The sequence below is a fragment of the Siphateles boraxobius genome, unplaced genomic scaffold, assembly GCF_051911475.1.
Source record: "Siphateles boraxobius isolate OS27281-9 unplaced genomic scaffold, OSU_SipBor_1 24, whole genome shotgun sequence".
In the NCBI taxonomy this organism is placed as follows: domain Eukaryota; kingdom Metazoa; phylum Chordata; class Actinopteri; order Cypriniformes; family Leuciscidae; genus Siphateles; species Siphateles boraxobius.
In genome coordinates this window covers 15535627-15554059 of record NW_027508855.1, presented here as the reverse complement: position 1 = coordinate 15554059, position 18433 = coordinate 15535627, and the positions used below count along the sequence as shown (strand labels likewise).

At 35.9% G+C, this 18433-nt stretch overlaps 1 protein-coding gene across 2 annotated transcripts; it reads right to left on the bottom strand.

The window, feature by feature from the left end:
- Window positions 1-122: 122 nt before the first annotated feature.
- aifm3 (AIF family member 3) lies at window positions 123-16671 on the bottom strand. 2 transcript variants are annotated; one of them, XM_077241647.1, is made up of 19 exons: window positions 16445-16671; window positions 13151-13361; window positions 10982-11091; window positions 10653-10762; window positions 10104-10148; window positions 9907-10003; window positions 8195-8307; window positions 7949-8035; window positions 6840-6931; window positions 6623-6753; window positions 5464-5579; window positions 4426-4497; window positions 3981-4044; window positions 3320-3396; window positions 2956-3073; window positions 2746-2844; window positions 2542-2617; window positions 1210-1314; window positions 123-902 (listed from the first exon to the last, which is right to left on the bottom strand). In XM_077241647.1, exons 1-19 carry the CDS (start codon window positions 16473-16475, stop codon window positions 860-862), a joined length of 1797 nt encoding a protein of 598 aa, XP_077097762.1. In that variant the 5' UTR covers window positions 16476-16671; the 3' UTR covers window positions 123-859. The 2 variants fall into 2 exon arrangements, with proteins under 2 accessions (XP_077097762.1, XP_077097763.1); XM_077241648.1 differs by having other exon boundaries at window positions 710-902; window positions 13151-13364; window positions 16445-16644.
- Between the last annotated feature and the right edge of the window lie 1762 nt (window positions 16672-18433).

The window sequence follows — 18433 nt, the reverse complement described above, 5'->3', positions numbered from 1 at the left end:
CGGTATGTTTTATTAATTTTATATGTATATATTAATGACACTGTGAAAATGTCACAATGCAAAAAATATATATAAAGGTCCTAAAAATAAACTTCCTTTTCTTTTAAACTATTTATATATTCTTTGATTATGGTTTTGTGATATTCTCCCAATTACCATGTAAATTGTGATATATGGTATATGGTGTTATATATTTGATTTATATTCATAGATATTGACATATGGACCTTGTTACCTTCCCTGAATAATAATCCCACGTTAAAATCCTTTGGGAAATTCTTAATGAAAACGAATGCCCTATGCATATGAATTATCATGCATCTGCTCTCTCTACATCTACAAACTGCCGCAAGCGAAGCTGCATGGGGCAGCATATTTCGTTGAGAGCCAAACATCCCGTAGTCAGGCTAATCAGTAGCAGAGGTTCGGTAGAAAAAGTGCAGTATTCATTTTTTGAATGTTTCTTCTGGTAACAGCTATATACAAAGTCGCATGTACAAAATAAAATATGATAATTCCCCTTAACGGCTCTCCTGTGAACACTGTGTACAGGCAGATGCTTCATGCAAAAGCAGAGAGGCCCGAGTCGAACAATCCGCGAAAGAGAGAGAGAGAGAGAGAGAGAGAGAGGGTAAAAACCAGGTATGGCTCATTTGTTAGCGCTGTGAATGAATCCAGGCCTGGAGAGGTTCCACCTCACGGGGACGACGTCCTCGGCACGGCCCAGGTGCTCGCTTTAGGACAGCATACGTCTCCCATGTAGTGTCCCACTTAACCAACTGCAGCTGCAGCACTAAGACTACGTCTGGTACAGGAGAGCGTCCGAGTTTGGCAAGGAAAACACATAATGTGCACGTTCTCACTGTGAGCCTTTGTCTATCAGCCACGACATGTCTCCTGTCCTGCAGGGAAAATAATACAAAGCAGATTTCTAAATAGTGTTTACTTTCTTCTCTAGCTAAGAATGATCAAATTAGAGAGTTTGTGTCAGGGTTACAATTACCTAAACTTAAAACTACTAAAAAAAGATTTTTGGTAAATGAGATAGGCTATAAGTTACGTAAAATAAGAGTTAAAACAATAAGAGATGAAGACCTTGAACTTGGTGCAAAAAGTGGCAGATTTCATGTCTATACTTTGCTATGTCATGTTTAAATCTTACTACATCTATAATCAGTGTTTTCTCTTGAAACTAGAAAATGTACTTACTCCACATCACGTTTCCTAATCGTCTTTCCAGAGCGAAAGACTTCGGCAACCCGTGACACAATGGGGTCGTAGTTCATACTGGCCACGGCTACCACCTCCTCACTCCTGTAATCACGGTGGATTAAACACAGAACACTGAGCTTCAGCAGCTGAACTCTGAATAGAACAAGAAGCGCCACAACAACTAGAACATAGTTTAATATAAATGAATACCGTACCTGTCAAAAGTTTGAAAACATGTTAAAAAGTGTATGTTTGGAAAGAAGCATCTTATGCTCACCAAGGCTGAATTTATTTCATCAAAAATACAGTAAAAACAGTAATATTGCTAAATATATTATTACAAATTAAAATAACTGTTTTCTATTTGAATATATTTTAAAATTTAATTTAATCCTGTTTTGCAAAGCTGAATTTTCAGCATCATTACTCCAGTCTTCAGTCACATGATCCTTCAGAAATCATTCTAGCACGATGATTTGCTGCTCAAGAGACATTTTTTTATGATTATCATTATTATCAATGTTCAACACAGTTGTTCTGCTTACTATTTTCGTGGGGGAAAACAAGTATAATCGTGCTATTTCCCTGATCTGTTTCTTTCATCTGTGATATAAATATTTATGAATCAATTTTAGAAAATAAGAATGCAGTTTAGAATGTAGATTACGTAAATCGTGCAGATTATATCTAGAAAAATCATAAACTCGTCGTCTTTGTGCTGATTAACATAGTGAGCAATATCCAAAACTAATAACGTAAATTACAAATTATTTAGTCCCTGCCACTCATTTTAATCGCAGGCTAAATCACACACATTTTTTGAAATTTAGCGTGACTTGAAGATAAATACAGTAGGCTATAACGAATCAATAATGATTTCTGTGCAAATCTAGTGTGTAAGGTATTAAAGTCATGTTTTCTGATCAGTTGCATCAATTCATATCCGAGTGAATGTCTAACAGCTGTCATTAATAATGATAAATGCCTTGATCAAGTACACTTACAAATTATTATTATCGTTATTATTATAAGTAATAATAATTTATAAAAATATACAAATATATAACTTTAGTTGTTTATATAATTTCATAAAATAAAATATTATTTAATAATTATAATTTTATCAAATTATAAATTTTAACAAACCAAAAAAGAAATGAATTATTAGCACAATAATAGTATTGTACTGTGAAATAAAAAAATTGAGTACATAAGTTACATGTACAGTACATTTAGGGCCAGATTTACTGACAGCTTGCATCAGCTCAAAACCCTCTTTTGGCATTAACCCACTGTTCAGTAAATTTAATAAAAATCAAATAAACTCACTTTGTGTAGAATGCCACAAATTTCAGCTCATCCAAATCTCCCTGGATGACGACATCATCAAAGCCTTCTCCATAACCTTGACAACAAGATTTAAAGCACTTGAGATGCATCAAGGGAGCGCAGACGCTGATACTCCGTCAAACATTCACTGAGTCTAGAGTGTTCTTCAGGAATCTATTTTCAGTGCTAGGAGTTTGTCCTTACCTGCATATCGTATGCTTTTCCCAAACATGGCTGTCCAGAAATAAGGCACCGTTTTAATATCTGAGGCCTTTCCCATCATGCTAAGGGCAGCCACTCTACCTGCAGTGGAAGATGGAAAAATGTCAAAATCTAGTTCTCGTTACGGTTGAATGAATGAAACATTATTTGGCATAAGCACATGAAAACATCCCAATGGGCTACAGGTCTTACCGTGTACATGAGCCATCTGCCAGTGGGGAATGTTCACCTTCTTATTGCTGCGTAGAGCTAGAGGAAACGTTACCACGTCGCCCCCAGCGAAGACCCCGTCGATGTTCGTCTGCATGGTCTGAAAGGGTTAAAGGTGTAAGTTTACACACTATTATGACATTGTCTTTTGACTCATTGTCGTGTAATACTCAAGGTCATCACACTAAAACAACTATTTATCACTGATACAGTAGAAATAAGTGTGGGCAGATTAGCACAGCTTGCAGAAACACACAGTTTGGTAACAGATGATAATGTGTTATAATAACGCAGTAAGAGATGTACAGTATATACAGTAACATGCAGTATTGCAGAATGACTGAACCTTATTGACTGGGATGAATCCTTTGGAGTCCATGTGCACTCCGGTCTGCTTCAGGAATGCTGTGGCTGGACCCGAGCCTAAACACACACTTATAATCAGGACCCTCACACAAATAAGTATTTTTTAATATATTTTATAATTGTTTAAAAGCCTGGTTAGCTGCTAGTTTTTATTGTGACAATTTACCGTAACCCACATAGTGTTATGTATTTGTTTTGCTGGGTGGGCAATAATTGTAAAAAAAAAATATATATATATATATATATATATATTTTTTTTTTAGATATATACATATTCAAAATTGATAATATGAAATGTTTCTTAAGCATCAAATCAGCATATTAGAATGATTTCTGAAGGATCATGTGACACTGAAGACTGGAGAAATAAAGTTGAAAATTATAATTACATTTTAATATATATTTAAATAGAAAAGAGCTATTTTAAATTGTAATAATATTTCACAATATTACCGGTTTTACAACAGTTTTATCAAATAAATTAAGCCTTAGTGAGCATGAGAGACTTCTTTTGAAAAACATAAAAATTGTATTATTTATTTAAAGTTTTATAGTCAAGACTACAATGGAAAGACTTGCAACAGGAAATGAAGGGAGAGGTAAAAATGGAAAGCTGGGTTTCTGTAATTTCATTGACTCACCAATGCCAATAACACAGACGTCAGCTCTTAAGACTTTGCCACTTTTTAGAACCACTTCTTTTAACTATTGAAACAAAAGAAACATAAATATTTCAATTTCACATTTATGTTTTTATAGTTGGCACTTTCTGACCATCTGTGACTTCAAATACAGCATACAAATATCTCATCATGCTATTTCTTTGGAAAGACATATTTATCAAAAGTGCAATTTCATAACAGATCACAATTCAGCTTAATCTCAATTATACATTTACTTCACTGGCATATTCATTTACTTCACTGGCATATTCACTGGCATATTCAATATTCAAAGCTAAGCGGAGCCACTGTAAGAGCAAGTGTAATTAATCAATCTACAGGAACGAGAGAGAGAGAGAGAGGCAGAGAGACAGAGAGAGACCTACACTTCACTGAACTCCTGTTTCTCTCACTTTCATGATACCTGTCCATTATGCCCTCGCATCTCCCACACCTCGTTCAACATGTAGAACTTCACCCTGTTCAACTCGAACAGCTGAGTAGAGAAACATAAAGAAAAGAAAAATGTAATGAGGGAAATACTCTTTGAATATAATGTGGTTACAGCGAGGGATAAAATACAGTCAGTGAGTCATTTCACCCTGTCAAGAGTGTATTATGCAAGAAGAGAAAGACAACATAAAAACCATATATTTGATATGAGATGCATGAAACCGCAATGTAGGAAATTGATGGTGTGGGACAACAATCAGTTTTATACAATGTTGAAAGTTATTATACACACGCGAAACACTGGCAAAAGTAATGATTTAAAATGTATTCATTTAAACATGTTTAACTTTGCTATTATAAAATGAGTATTATAAAATTAATGCCTAAGCAAATACAATTGCTTTTCTATTTACTAAACTGTATTGTTTGAAACTTTTTTAAAACAATAATTTAGCTTTCTAACCTTTAAAGGTTCACACTTCACCTTTTTTTTAAAGCATTTCTTCATATTTATCTGTTTTTTTAGTTAATATTTGCTTTAAAATATACAGACTATAAGTGAATAGAATTTTTCAAAATTTTATAATATAGTGGTGCATAGTATAAAAATGTGTTGCAACATTTCCTTTCGACCCACGGCCCTCAATCAAGTTTGATGAAGTTTGGGCATCTCTGATGTACACCGTTTAAAGATTACAATAAATGCCTAAATATGTATACAAAGATGTATACTTAAGATGCTTAAATCTTAATACCATTATATGTTTAAATATTTCAATTTAGTACTGTATATACTGTATGCTTAAATCTTGATATTCTTCATATATATACTGTATATTCAGTCTCTCTATATATGGATGGATGGATGGATGGATGGATGGATGGATGGATGGATGGATGGATGGATAGATGGATAGATGGATAGATGGATAGATAGATAGATAGATAGATAGATAGATAGATAGATAGATAGATAGATAGATAGATAGATAGATAGATATTCTCTCACCTTCATCAAAGCTTTCCCCACTTTCTCTCCGAGAGCTTTCCGGAATGGCACGGCCTCTATGCCGATCACAGACACTGAGTGAGCCTTATCTGTGAGAGCTGCAGCCACCTCCATACCTGAACACCGCACATTACATACTTTATTCTTCATAAAGTAGACCAAAAAAGTATGTGGACACTTAAACCAGTTCAAATGTTTGAATCTTGTTGAAACAAATGACATCGGCAAACAAATGCTGCTGCTAGAGTCTTTTTTTTTTGTTTTACTTTTAACCTCAACTGACATCAAGGTGATTTTAGTGGATGTATGAAGTCAGTTTTCCTCACAGGAGGTATCCATTCATTCATGTTAAAGTGTGGTTAAAGGGGTACTTCACCCAAAATGATAATTCTGTCATCATTTACTCACCGTCATGTTGTTCCAAACCTGTAAGACTTTTGTTCATCCATATGAATTGATCGGATTAGTGCAAATTTTCTGAAGAGACGTGATCGCTTTACATGATGAACAGATTGAATTTAGGCTTTTACTCACATAAAAACATTGATCAATGCACATCAGATATGGTAAACAGAAACTGAAGCAAGCTGACTTGATGAGGTTCGTTCTCGTGTGTTACGCAGCACGTTTAAGCTTCCCCAAGAACCAATGAGGTTTGTTCTCGCACATCAAGCAGGTTCGGTCGAGCTTCTGTTTATGTTCGCTGATTAATGTTTATAAGTGAATAAAAGCTTAAATTCAATCTGTTCATCATATAAAGCAATCCAGTCTCTTTAGAAAATTTGGACTAAACCGCTTAAGTCATATGGATTAGTTTCACGATGAAATTTTAGGAACATTTTGAAGCTTCAAAGTGGTAGTTGTGTAGCTGTCAATGGAGGTCCAGAAACCTTATAGATTACATTAAAATATCTTCATTTGTGTTTCGAAGATGAACAAAAGTCTTACGGGTTTGGAACGACATGAGGGAGAGTAAATGATGGCAGAATTTTCATTTTTTGGGTGAACTAACACAAGTGTCTACATGCTTTCTGGAGCCACTGTATAGCTGAACACAAGAAATGTGGCAAGTGCAAATGACTAGTGACATGTAACTGAACGTATTCAACTAAACAGAGATTAAAAAAAAACTTTATGTACATTTTCCATAAGCTCTCACCAATAAACGAGGTTCCTACAATGACGGCATTCTTACTGCTGGCGAGTGTAGCGATGGCGTTTGCATCCTCTGGTGTTCTGAGGTGAAACACATTTCCCACATCTTTGCCTTTGTAGCTCAGAGGTTTGGGTCTATAAAGATGAAGGATGAAACTTATTAGTTCAACACATTTTTTTAATACTCATAGGATCAATAGGTAGTCATGTGTGGCCTTTACCTGCTCCCTGTGGCAATGAAGAGTTTTCGATACTCCATTTTAAAACCATCCCGAAATATCACAGTCCGTGTCTTTACATCCATAGAAACAACCTATGAAGAAACATATGGCAGTTTATGTAATTCTGCATATACATTTGTAAAAATTACACATGTTTATACTCAATTATTGAGATACTGGGTCATATCACTAATAAAACGGCACCAAAATGTATGATGGTATTCTTGGAGGTACACTCTTAGAAATAAAGATACCATGAGAGGGTTTTCTCACCAAAGCCATTGAAAAAACATTTTGGGTTCTCCAAAGAACCTTTCAGTAAACATGAACCATGTTTGAAGAAAACTTTATAAATCTAAAGAACTTTGCTTCACTACAAAGAAGCTTTTGTGCAATGGAAAGGTTCCATGAATGTTTAGGTTCTTCATGGACCCATACATGACAATAAAGAACCTTTATTTTTAAGAGTGTACCATTAAGTATTTCAAAATACCATAGTATTACCATCTGATACCATCACTGTACCATTGTACCACCGCAGTTATTTTTTTTAATGGGCTGAAAGAGATTAGAATCAATTATTATAATTTTTTTTACCATATGCTCAACGAAAAAAAGTGCCTCATTTCTGCAAAACTTCACAAATATACATATACAATTCACTGCCGTTTCCAGCTGAAAGGAACGCTAGAGGCAGTAAAGCACCAAAAAACCTTTATTCCTTTTCAAACAAATTATGAAAGGGGCAGATTATCGGTTACAAAAAAGGTTTATTTTCGTGCAGTTCCTTGTACAATACGATGTTCTGACCTCAAAACACTTTTACACGATAGTAGAAGCAAGTTGAAATTGCATGGTTATCTCACGCGTCCTTTTGTTAACACTTTTAACGCCACTCACCAGACATTTCATTTCCGTACCGCCACGAAACGTACAACAACCAATGTAATAAAACGTTGCCAGATTCACGTTCATCTGTTTCAGCTTTCAGCACCACTTACTGGACAGAAATTGCAGAAATGTCGCCACAGGTACGTTTTTCCATTGAGCCTATTTTTCCTCATTAAATGAAGTAAAAGTGAAGTAAATTTCAGGCAAAGGGGTCTCACCTCTTTCTCTAAAAGGATCTCTATGTCGTGCACTTGAAAGAAGTCAGAGGATCGCAACTGCAGGTGCTCAGCTGTGCTGTCTAAAGACTGAAGAGAAAAGCTTCAAATCAATTTTATTATACCTGCTGCATTTTAGCATACTTGAGGTCAAGAGAAAAAAATAAATTAGAAAAACAGTTTTATGTTCATTTTATATTGTAAAATCTTAAATCTCACACTGTTCTATGGACTGTTCTGTGTACAAACCTTACTCAGTTTAGGCCTGTCGTAAGGCAGATGTTTGTCCATGGTGCACATCACTATACGGTCTGTGAAGCCCTCCTGCCTCAGAGTCTCAGCGCACACCAGAGCAGCAGGACCTGAGTGAGAACATCAACACAGGTCAGAGCAGGTGCTGACACAACCTTTTGAAGACCATTTGCTTTACTAATATCAGTTTTGACAGTAATTTCAATATCAAAAACTGACATTGTTAACATGCCACATGTTGTGATGTAAGTGTATGTGTAGTTTATGGAGCTGACTGAGATGTCAAGTTTTTTTTGTGTGTGAAAGACTAGTGTCAGTCTTTATCTTGAACTCTAATCTATGAAAAATATCATATCATAAATGCTGTCATATCATAAATGCGTGATTTTAGCCGATGCTTTGGATGTTATCTCTTACATTGTATCTTTATTTTAAATTAGCAATCAGTAATTGCATTGTATTTTAAAGATGGAATGCTAACTTTGGACCTGTCTAGTCTGTAACAAATGTAAAAATTCAGCTCCTTATCTGCCATAAAACATGTATAAGAAATAAAAATAAAAGCAGTTTGGGACAGGAAATTATATGTAAAGGAATAGAGTCTTTTCTGTTGTCATGGCATTTAAAAGTACATTTCATGGTACATCATCAAGTCACGTCACCTACATGTAAATAGATTAAACAATATGAGCAGGAAGCAATTAATGTTTTACTGTGAGTACTGTATATAACCCAGTTGACAAGGTTAGTGGACTGTAAAGCTACAGCAGTAAGCTACACATGTACAGTAAGCTTTATAAAGGTTTACTACTCAAAACATCATAGGGTGAATCCAGTAAAGAGTGCACATGGCATTTCAGTGCAAAACATAGCGTCATATTACCTGAAATCCAGTTTAATTAGACACAAGAGCTTTTCACACTTGAAATAGTTAACCCTGGGTCATTAACCCTAGGAATCCTGGGTTATCTTACTTCACGTTTCAAAATGCTCATAATTTACTGGGGGTAATAATAAATCCTGGGTATTCATAAAATGACGTTTCACATGATACATTCCCAAACCTAAAGCTAACGTCTTTATTAGCTGTGCGTAAGAGTTGTGTGTGTAAGAGCTCATAGCTATAGATTGCCGACTGTACTGTCAGGTTTTATTCTGAATGGCCTTTTCGGACTATAAAGGTATGAATGAAACTGTCTCTTCTTCACTCCAATTGACATGTTTTCCATCGCCATTGACATTTCTCATCAAATGCTGAAGCGACTATTTAGACAACGCGCAGTGTTTCCATCACTGTCTAAATATGTGAACATGAGGCACGCAGTTGGTTGTAGGTTTCTAAGCATCTAGCATTAACATTCTAACACTGTATCGTTTCACACTGTACAGGTTTGGCACAGCAAAAGCAATGCTAAGGGTTTCAGAACCCCGGGTAATAAGTGGTGCTGACCCCACTTCTAAATTACAAATGTTAAATGTTCCCAGGTTTAAAAGCAGGGTTTAGAACAACGATAGCCCAGGGTTAAGTCCAGTTTTAAAAGCCCTATATGTGTGCTTTAATAGCACTGTGTCTGGAATACTTTGAGTAATTAATTATGTTAAACATGCATCCTTTTAATGAATAAGCACTGAGATTTATTACTCTAGAACAACACTATCTAGTGAATTTGCCCCCATGTTAGTGCATTTTATAACATTATGGCTGCAACCTGATCCAATGATGAGAACGTGGCTGAATCCAGAGCTGGAATTGATGACAGCTGAACATTTTGACATGGCCTTTGACCGCCGCTGAGTCTGAAGGGCCTGTCAGGAAACAGATGATTTCTCACACATTACCATTTACAACTGCTGTTAAATTTAACTCTCTTTACACACACATTCCAGACACAGAGAGACTCTTTACCTGCTTGTTTGCTCTTATTATCACCTTCTCCTTTTCGACTCTGACCTGAAATAATGAGGAAAGAAAATTGACATGGCAGATAATTACATAACAGTGGAATTATGAAAACACCCCCATTGTTTAGTCATGACACATACTGAGGATTATTTTCTCTCTTCTGATCAGCAGTATGTACCACGTACTATGTCTTTTTGGGAATATGCTTTTTTTTAATCAATAGATTTCATTCACTATGTGTGCATCAACCTGTTTAACTTCCACACAAAAGTCATGATTCTTATATTATCTTACATCTGTATATTTCTTCCATATGGAAATCACTTTGACTCACTCATCTCTGACTGAAAACAGAATACTCCTTGCTTCCTGAAGAACTAAACATACAAACTTGAATTGAATTGAATTGAATTAAACGATTCATCAATAAGTTCATACTTACATTGTTTTCTAAATATAGAATAAAAATTCCAAACTGCAAATACACTAAAATCACAAATTAAAAAAGTAATTCAATAAAAAAAAAATATACAAAGTATATATTTTTGTTACCTGGAAGGTAGGCAAACTGTCTAGTCCAGGAAAATCCTCAATATCACCCGTAGCGATGTTAAAACATGCCCCATGCCATGGACATCGCACATGTCCTTTTGATAGCACGCCTAATAGAGAAGAATTGTTTTTTAATACACAGTAATACTGAAAGAACAATCTGTTTTGCTATTTGATAAGGCATGTTTAATAGCAGCATTTTATGAAATACAGCTAAAAATTTAAGTAAATAGACAGCATTCAGTTCAAATAGTTGATCTCTGAGAGCCATTAGTATCCTTAGCTATGGAATGTAGAGGACCAGGAGATCTCCACAGGACGCCCCTCACCTTTGACCAATGGAGCCCCATAATGTGGGCACTTGTGTCCCATTGCAAAGAATTCTCCATGTTCCTTAATGAGCAGAGCACGACCTGCCCCCAAATCCACCTCACGCATTCTGTCAAACACAACAGAACACATATGATCACAGCTCTAACATCCAAAACACAACCCAACACTGATGCATTCAAAGGTTACAACTGACGTATGTCATTTATGCGTCAACAAAAGGGGAAAAACTGACAACCTTAAATCCTTAATACCTCTATCTCTAAGCTTTGATGACATCTATATGCTAGCGTACTCCTGGTATACAGATATACGCATTTAAAATGTACAATCTTTCTCTTCCTGGACCAAAAATATTGATGACATCACTTACGTTCATTAGTATTTGCAAACTTATATGTCCAATAAAATGCGCTTAAGAATGAGAATGTCTGGCAATTAACAGTTTAGTTATGATGTCATCTAAAAGCAAATAGCTGATTTCATGGATCAACGACTTATTTTAATAGGGAATACATTAAAATAGCAAAGAAAATTGTACATCAAACTATTTAATTGGGTGTTAAGGGCCTCTGAATTAAAAAATTATTTGAATTCTTAGTTGTGATGTACTAAAGACATCTACTATACTCTCTTAAAGGTTTTTGGCATTCTATAAAGAACCTTCAACATCCATAGAACTCACAAATTATTAAACTCTGCAGATTATTAAAATGTTCTTCACACGAATAAAAAAAAAGGTTCTTTTAAGAACTGTTCACTGAATGAAATGGTTATATGGCAGTGGTTCCCAAACTGGGGTACACATACCCCTGGGAATAGGGAGGCGACACAGGGGGTTACGCGAACAAAATGCTGAGTTTTGCCGTTCATTTAATTGTACACCACCTTAAAATAACATTAAAACTGATTATTAGTAAAAGTGGGGTTTTAGCGCTTACTAGGATGAAGAACAAATATAGACACAGCTGTGCATAGAGATAGATTTAAGACTCAAATTCTCTTCAATACAAAATGTGCCCTTATTTTTAGTTTTATAATAGCTAAAATATATGAGCAAGAATGCAATTTTCCTGAATATATACATAACAGACTTGAACAGAAATAAAAATTATTGATTTAGTTTAATTTATTGCTTTATTATATTAATAAATAAATCAATAGAATTTTAAGAATTTGATATAAAACATGACATACATTTAAAAGGGTTAGAAAAAGGTAATAAATGCAACTGAAAATCCATTTAAGGGCAAATATTGTCCCTTTAATGGAAAAGGTGTGACTGCAGTCTAAGTGGAAGAAAGGGGGTGAAGGATGTCCCAGGGGGTACGACACTCTAAAACGTTTGGGAACCGCTGTTTTATGACATCGCTGAGAAAAAAAAAACTTTTGTCAGCCTTTTGTAAAAACATTGTTTTTAATAAGTGAACAGAAAAATAATCAATCTTTCTTCATTATCTCTGATAATGACTGTTAAGGATATGCAAATTCGATATTGAGTGCAACAGCCAGGTCCCGAAAGTATAAGGTAACTTATAGAACCTTACAAAACTTTAAAGACAATCCTACTATTAGTTACAAGGTTGTTAATCCATGGTATTTGCTTCTGTTGAAGCCATCAGCCCACATAATTTCAACTTACTCTTAAAATAATGTTTAACAGTGGATTTCGTGGTGAAAACTACATTACCAATGACGCTGTACAGAAAATTCCACCAATCAGAGTCATAAAAATCAAAACGGCCCAAAAGAACTCCTTAGCTCCGCCCACTCCCATGAAGCACTGCGAATGACGTAATCAAGATGGTCTCCCTGCGCTCTCAAAATACTTACATTTTTGAATATATGTGCATATTTTATCGCAAAAGTTGTTTATATATATATATATATATATATATATATAAAATCAACATTTTTAAATGAGTACTGTAGTTTCCTATTTCTCCACGGTTTTTAATTCGATTATGCTGTTCACAATGCTTTGTTGTTCATTCCCTCACTAAAGCCGTTAAGTACACAGTCTTGTAGCTTTGTCTTTTGGCTGATTTTCAAATAGTTTTTTGATTCAAATCAAAGTTTGTAATGTTATGATTCACCTCATAGCTGGTTGGCTTTGTACAAAGACTTTTTAAAAATCCCTATAGGAGCAAAAATAAATAAAAACTTACTGTCCATTCTCAAGGTCTTTTACGTGGCAGACAGACGCCTCTATGAAATCTCTGTGTTTACGCTGCGGCCGCAGCGTCATGCTGTCCTCGTCGGAACAGTGTCCCAGAGATCCATTGGGTCTGCATTCTGAAAATGGACTGGCCTTTCCATTAGGAGACATCAGGTCCAACTCCTTCTCTTTGTCCAAAAGATTGAGCTCAACTTTGACCTCTACTGCAAAAGAATTGTACAAAGTACAAAAAGTACAAAAGAGAATAAGACAAGATTCTGTTCTTTAGATAACATATCGATTTGCTAGCTAAATTCAAATATAATACCCTGTCATCTTTATTTGAAGCAATTAATAACAATGTATTAGGATTTATATGTTGCCATATTGAACTCCCAAGGCAAATTATGTGCAATGACAAAATAGTTAGCATTTTTAATATGTAGGTACCTCATTAAGAAACTAGCTTCAGACAGACATGTCATGTTTGATGTTTCAGAGCAAATTCAAATGAAATGTAACCTAATATACACTTCAAAATAAAGGCCCTAAAAAGGGGTCTTCACAGCAATGTCATTGAATAATTATTTCCGGTTCCCAAAGAACCTTTCAGTGTCTTAGTGTGAAGAACATTTTAATAATCTAAAAAACCTTTGGAACGGTTCCATTGATTTAAAGGTTCTTCATGGAACCATAAATGCCAATAAAGAACCTTTTTTTTTTTAAGAGTGTATAAGTACAGTGCTTATTTCTGTAGAAATAGCATAATAAGCTGGAGAAAAACACTGGAAAGTGAAGGACTATTTAATGTATGCAATCTTTATCGAAGGTCGATTGTGCAATTTGCTTCCATTACAGTCCGATCTTGCTGGCTTTCTCTCTGGCTGGAAAAATGTGCTGAGGACCTGCGTCTTATGCCTTAATCACACAGGAATTCACACCTGCTGAGTGAAGCTTAATTAAAATCAATGGAAAATCATGCAAGATGACTGAGCCGGCAGAGGAAAGGAAAGAAAACCCGCCATCACAGAGCTGGCTCCAGAAGCTTTGTTTTCAGTGTCAGAACAGAGAAAATAACATCTGACAGATCATTTAGAGAACATACTCCCCTAAGGGCTCATTATATGGAAGAAACAACACTCAAAATCTCATTCCTTTATTTAGCCAACAAGAAAAAAATTAATCTATGGGCATAAACGACAATCATGAAATATGTGTAAGGTGTGTACATTTTAGTCGTTTCAGCAGTGGGCTTCAATTGAGCAATAATCCAGTGCTCTAATATTTACATCATGTTCCCATTCCCACTCTACCTTTAATCATTTTAATTTCAGTGACAGCTCATCAAAACAATTTATAGGTTTCAATTAAAATCATTTCTCCTATCAGCGCAATTCAAATAATTGATCCTATCCAAGTTTAATGGTCAGAGATAACGAAGCCAGGGTGATGGATTACTGTAACTAAAGATATATTAAAAGCAAATAATAATTTCAGACAAACAAATCGAGTCATGATGTGTATGTGTGGATTTGGAGTCAACATCATACTGTTTCAAAGTTAACAAATGTAATTTTTTTGTAGCAGTTTGAAATACTGATTACATACAAATAATTCTTAAAACACGGTACCGTTTATGGCCCTATGACTTACCACTGATAAAATGTAACAGGATACAGAAACATAGTCATGTTTTTTTGGTGGATTAATACAGGAAAAATACTATAATGAAATTTGTTTTATTATAGTCATTGTTGAATGTATTTATTGAATGTTAGCCAGACTGCATTTCACCATTTATTTACATTTTAATTTTCTTAAAACTAAAAATAATTCTTCTTGAAAGCATTTTTTTCAATTAAGTTTTCCTCAAAAAAAATCCAGAATTTCTCTCACCTTCTTTTCACCTGCATTTGACAATTTAAAAAAAAAGTCTTAGTATGTAGTGCATACATACACTTTAAGGGTGTGTTCAAACTCCTGGCATTTTAAAACCGTACCTAAAGGCACACAACCTGATTGGTCGGCTTTTATTACGTATAATTCATGATGGAACTTACCGAACATCCAAAACAATGCTGTGTGCTGGGATAAATGTGCTCGTTGTATGTGCGTAGCTACATAAACTCGTGAAGAGCTTATAGAAATGTGTAAAGGAGTCAAAACAGCGGCAGAAATCCCTCCGTTACACACACAAACAAAGATCTGCAGCGAGGAGACACGGATCTGATGCCTGTACCGAACTGTGACGGGCATTTTGTCCTCTTTAGGGTGGCATCTTGTAACATCATGTTATTGGTTCGTTTACATTTCAGTGTTGAACTGCACCAGAGTTCATTTGAAAGCAGACATAGACCCATCTTTTTAGCGCTCTCGGTCCGCTTTTATAGTCCGCACTTATTTACGCTTATTCAAATTAACCACACTAACTGAGCAATCGCACCAGAGTTCGTTTTAATTGAACCAAATATTGAACAGTATTATACAGTATACTACTTTTATGCTGAACAAGGCTGCATTTATTTGATATGATTTGGTACTCAAGAAGCACTTCTTATTATCTTTGTTGAAACAGCTGTGCTGCTTGTTTATGTTCAGGATTCTTTAATTAATAGGCTATAAAGAAAAGCATTAATTTGAAATAAAAATCTTTTGTAACATTATAAATGTCTTAACTGTCACTTTTGATCAATTTAATGCATCTTTGCTGAATAAAATCCTGAATCTTTCCGGGCCAAATGCTACCATTTATTGAGAATGACCCACATTCACTGTATTTGAGATGAAAGGAACCTTAATAGATTAACCTGCAACAGCAGTTTGTGATAAAATCATTGAGTGAATCAACTTCCTAGTGATCCAGGTGCTCTGACATACTGTATGCTCACAACGGAATAGAAAGTCATATTATTTTCCAAGCACGGTGACTGACTGGCTTGGACGGTTCGGCCTCTCTCTGAAATCCAACACCCACAATCACACTTTCACAACTGAGTCTTTGGACAGATGAAAGTCGTTTCGGTGCCCCAGGGTAGTAACCCCTCCCCCAGTCGCCATAGAAGAGAAACGCCGATACATTGTGAAACGTTCGAAACACAACTCATATTCCACTGTCTAATCCTCTTGAACACAGCAATTAAGAGCATTAAAATTCCTCCTGCACTAAAGGAAAGCCACATCACAACAGCAGTCAGGGGTCACGTTAACTGACTTATATATAGGTGGAGACACAAGTCTCAATTATTACAGGATTTAATCAACGGGGAACACTACACAGACTGAGGGTTTTCTATATGCTCATCACCTGGTTTGGGTTTGGAAAGGCATCCTCCCATGATGGGCCCGGAGTGAAGCCAGGTGGCCCGATGAGAGGGAAGCCCAGGGTGGGTGTTAGCGGGGCTGGGCGGATCAGATGCACAGGATGGGCCGCTGGCCCTGGAGGAGGTGGTGGCAGCGCTGCAGGGGGGAAATTCTGGCCCGTCTGGCCCACACGGCCATCTCAGAGATCACTGACTGTACATGATACGCAGCCTGTGAATAGACAAAATATAACAGTTTGGTTGTGTGCATCAAATTTATAGTTTTCTTTTATACACCATTGCTTTGTTATTGAACCAGCCCGACCAGTACTTATTGTGTTTTTGAGGCTGATTTGCTGGTGTCTCCACCAGGCTTATAAACAAGTTTAACCAGCGAGATGTTCTCGGCCAAACAGCTTCATCAGGTTAGTCTTGTTGCTTACTAACATTAACCTGCCTCCAGCCTGGATCAACATTCAAACTAACCATTTTCCACCCCAGCAGGGGCAATATCATTGAATACAGCTGACAAACACAAATATAGGTCCATTGACTAAGCATGACTCTATTCAGACATCAGAACAAAGAGTTTCATAAGTTTGGATACATTTTAGTTTTTCTGGCCTGGACCTTGGTTATTTTTGTGCAGCATGGACAGGCTATAAACTATATAGATCTGGCTATGTGAGACTATAGTTTGATTTAAACCCTTTTCTTTGCAGGACACATTGACATTACAGTACAGAATAGCTCTTTCGCCATTATTCTGAACATTGTATAAGCTTTCATTTCATGTGTCATGGAACGGAAGGGAGGCGCTCGGGAGCGCACGTAAAGGTAATATATTTTTTAATTTTCCCAGGAAAAATGTCCTGTACTCTTTACATAAAAATGTATCTGCAGGTATTCTAGGAAATAGGGGAAGGTCTTCGTTAAAAGCTGTTGGATATTAGCAATAAAAAAGCGATTAATACATGAAACTTCTGACATATAGCCCTTTTAAGATTTGACAAACTTTGCAGGTGAAGTAGCAAAAAAAAAAAAAAAAAAAGGTGGTGGTGGTTTGTGCAATGGGAGTTTTGATGTCTGGCTAGGGTTATTAAACAAAAAAAACAAAAAAGCACTTTTTTTGTTGAAAAAATATATATAAATACAATAAAAAATTATGACAGATTTATTTTAAATGGTGACCACCTCTTTCTGATTGTTGGTGTCTTTTAAAAATGTAACACAAGGATATAAACAGAAAACATTCCCACCGAGTCAATGTCCATGACTGATAAACTTGCCTCTCTTTGAATCTGCAGCGATCCGGCTATTCTTCAGATGTTTATGTCAAGTCTGATGATATGCAAATGTTGTAAAAGTGTAGATGATGATAGGAACCCAGCAAGCCAACAGAATGTAACATTAAGGTCAGACGGTTCATATCACCTTACTATCATTTTATTGCAAATAGCCCTTGTGTTCAGTACCCCTCGCTGCTTTAATACGATCTATACAAACTAATATGAATCAAGAAAACTGCATGTTTGACGTTGATCTATGATCTCTGTATGACAGTGAATTCGAAAGTCATCTTGGAGAATTGCAAGAATCCATCATGGGGGCAGGAATACCGTTGACTGGGTGAGGATCACTGTAACTAAAGATATATTTAAAGCAAACAATAATTGAAGACAAAGAAATTCAGTCATGTTATGTGTGTGTGTGTGTGTGTGTGTGTGTGTGTGTGTGTGTGTGTGTGTGTGTGTGTGTGTGTGTGTGTGTGTGTGTGTGTGTGTGTGTGTGTGTATGTGTGTGTGTGTGTGTGTGTGTGTGTGTGTGTGTGTGTGTGTGTGTGTGTGTGTGTGTGTGTGTGTGTGTGTGTGTGTGTGTGGTGCAGTTATAAGTTATGGGGATTTATATCATGGTCTGGGTGAATACTCGATTCTGATTGGCTACAGGGTGTCCATTAAAAAGTGATAGAGGACACCTAGTAAAGGAGTTCTGGT

Coding starts and splice junctions, on each gene's coding strand:
- aifm3 (XM_077241648.1), bottom strand. CDS start 16,475: ATGGGAGGATGCCTTTCCAAACCCAAACCAG. Junction 5,580..6,622: donor TGTAGGAACCTCGTTTATTG/GTGAGAGCTTAT, acceptor TGCGGTGTTCAG/GTATGGAGGTGGCTGCAGCT. Junction 4,045..4,425: donor TGCGAGGGCATAATGGACAG/GTATCATGAAAG, acceptor TTGTTTCAATAG/TTAAAAGAAGTGGTTCTAAA.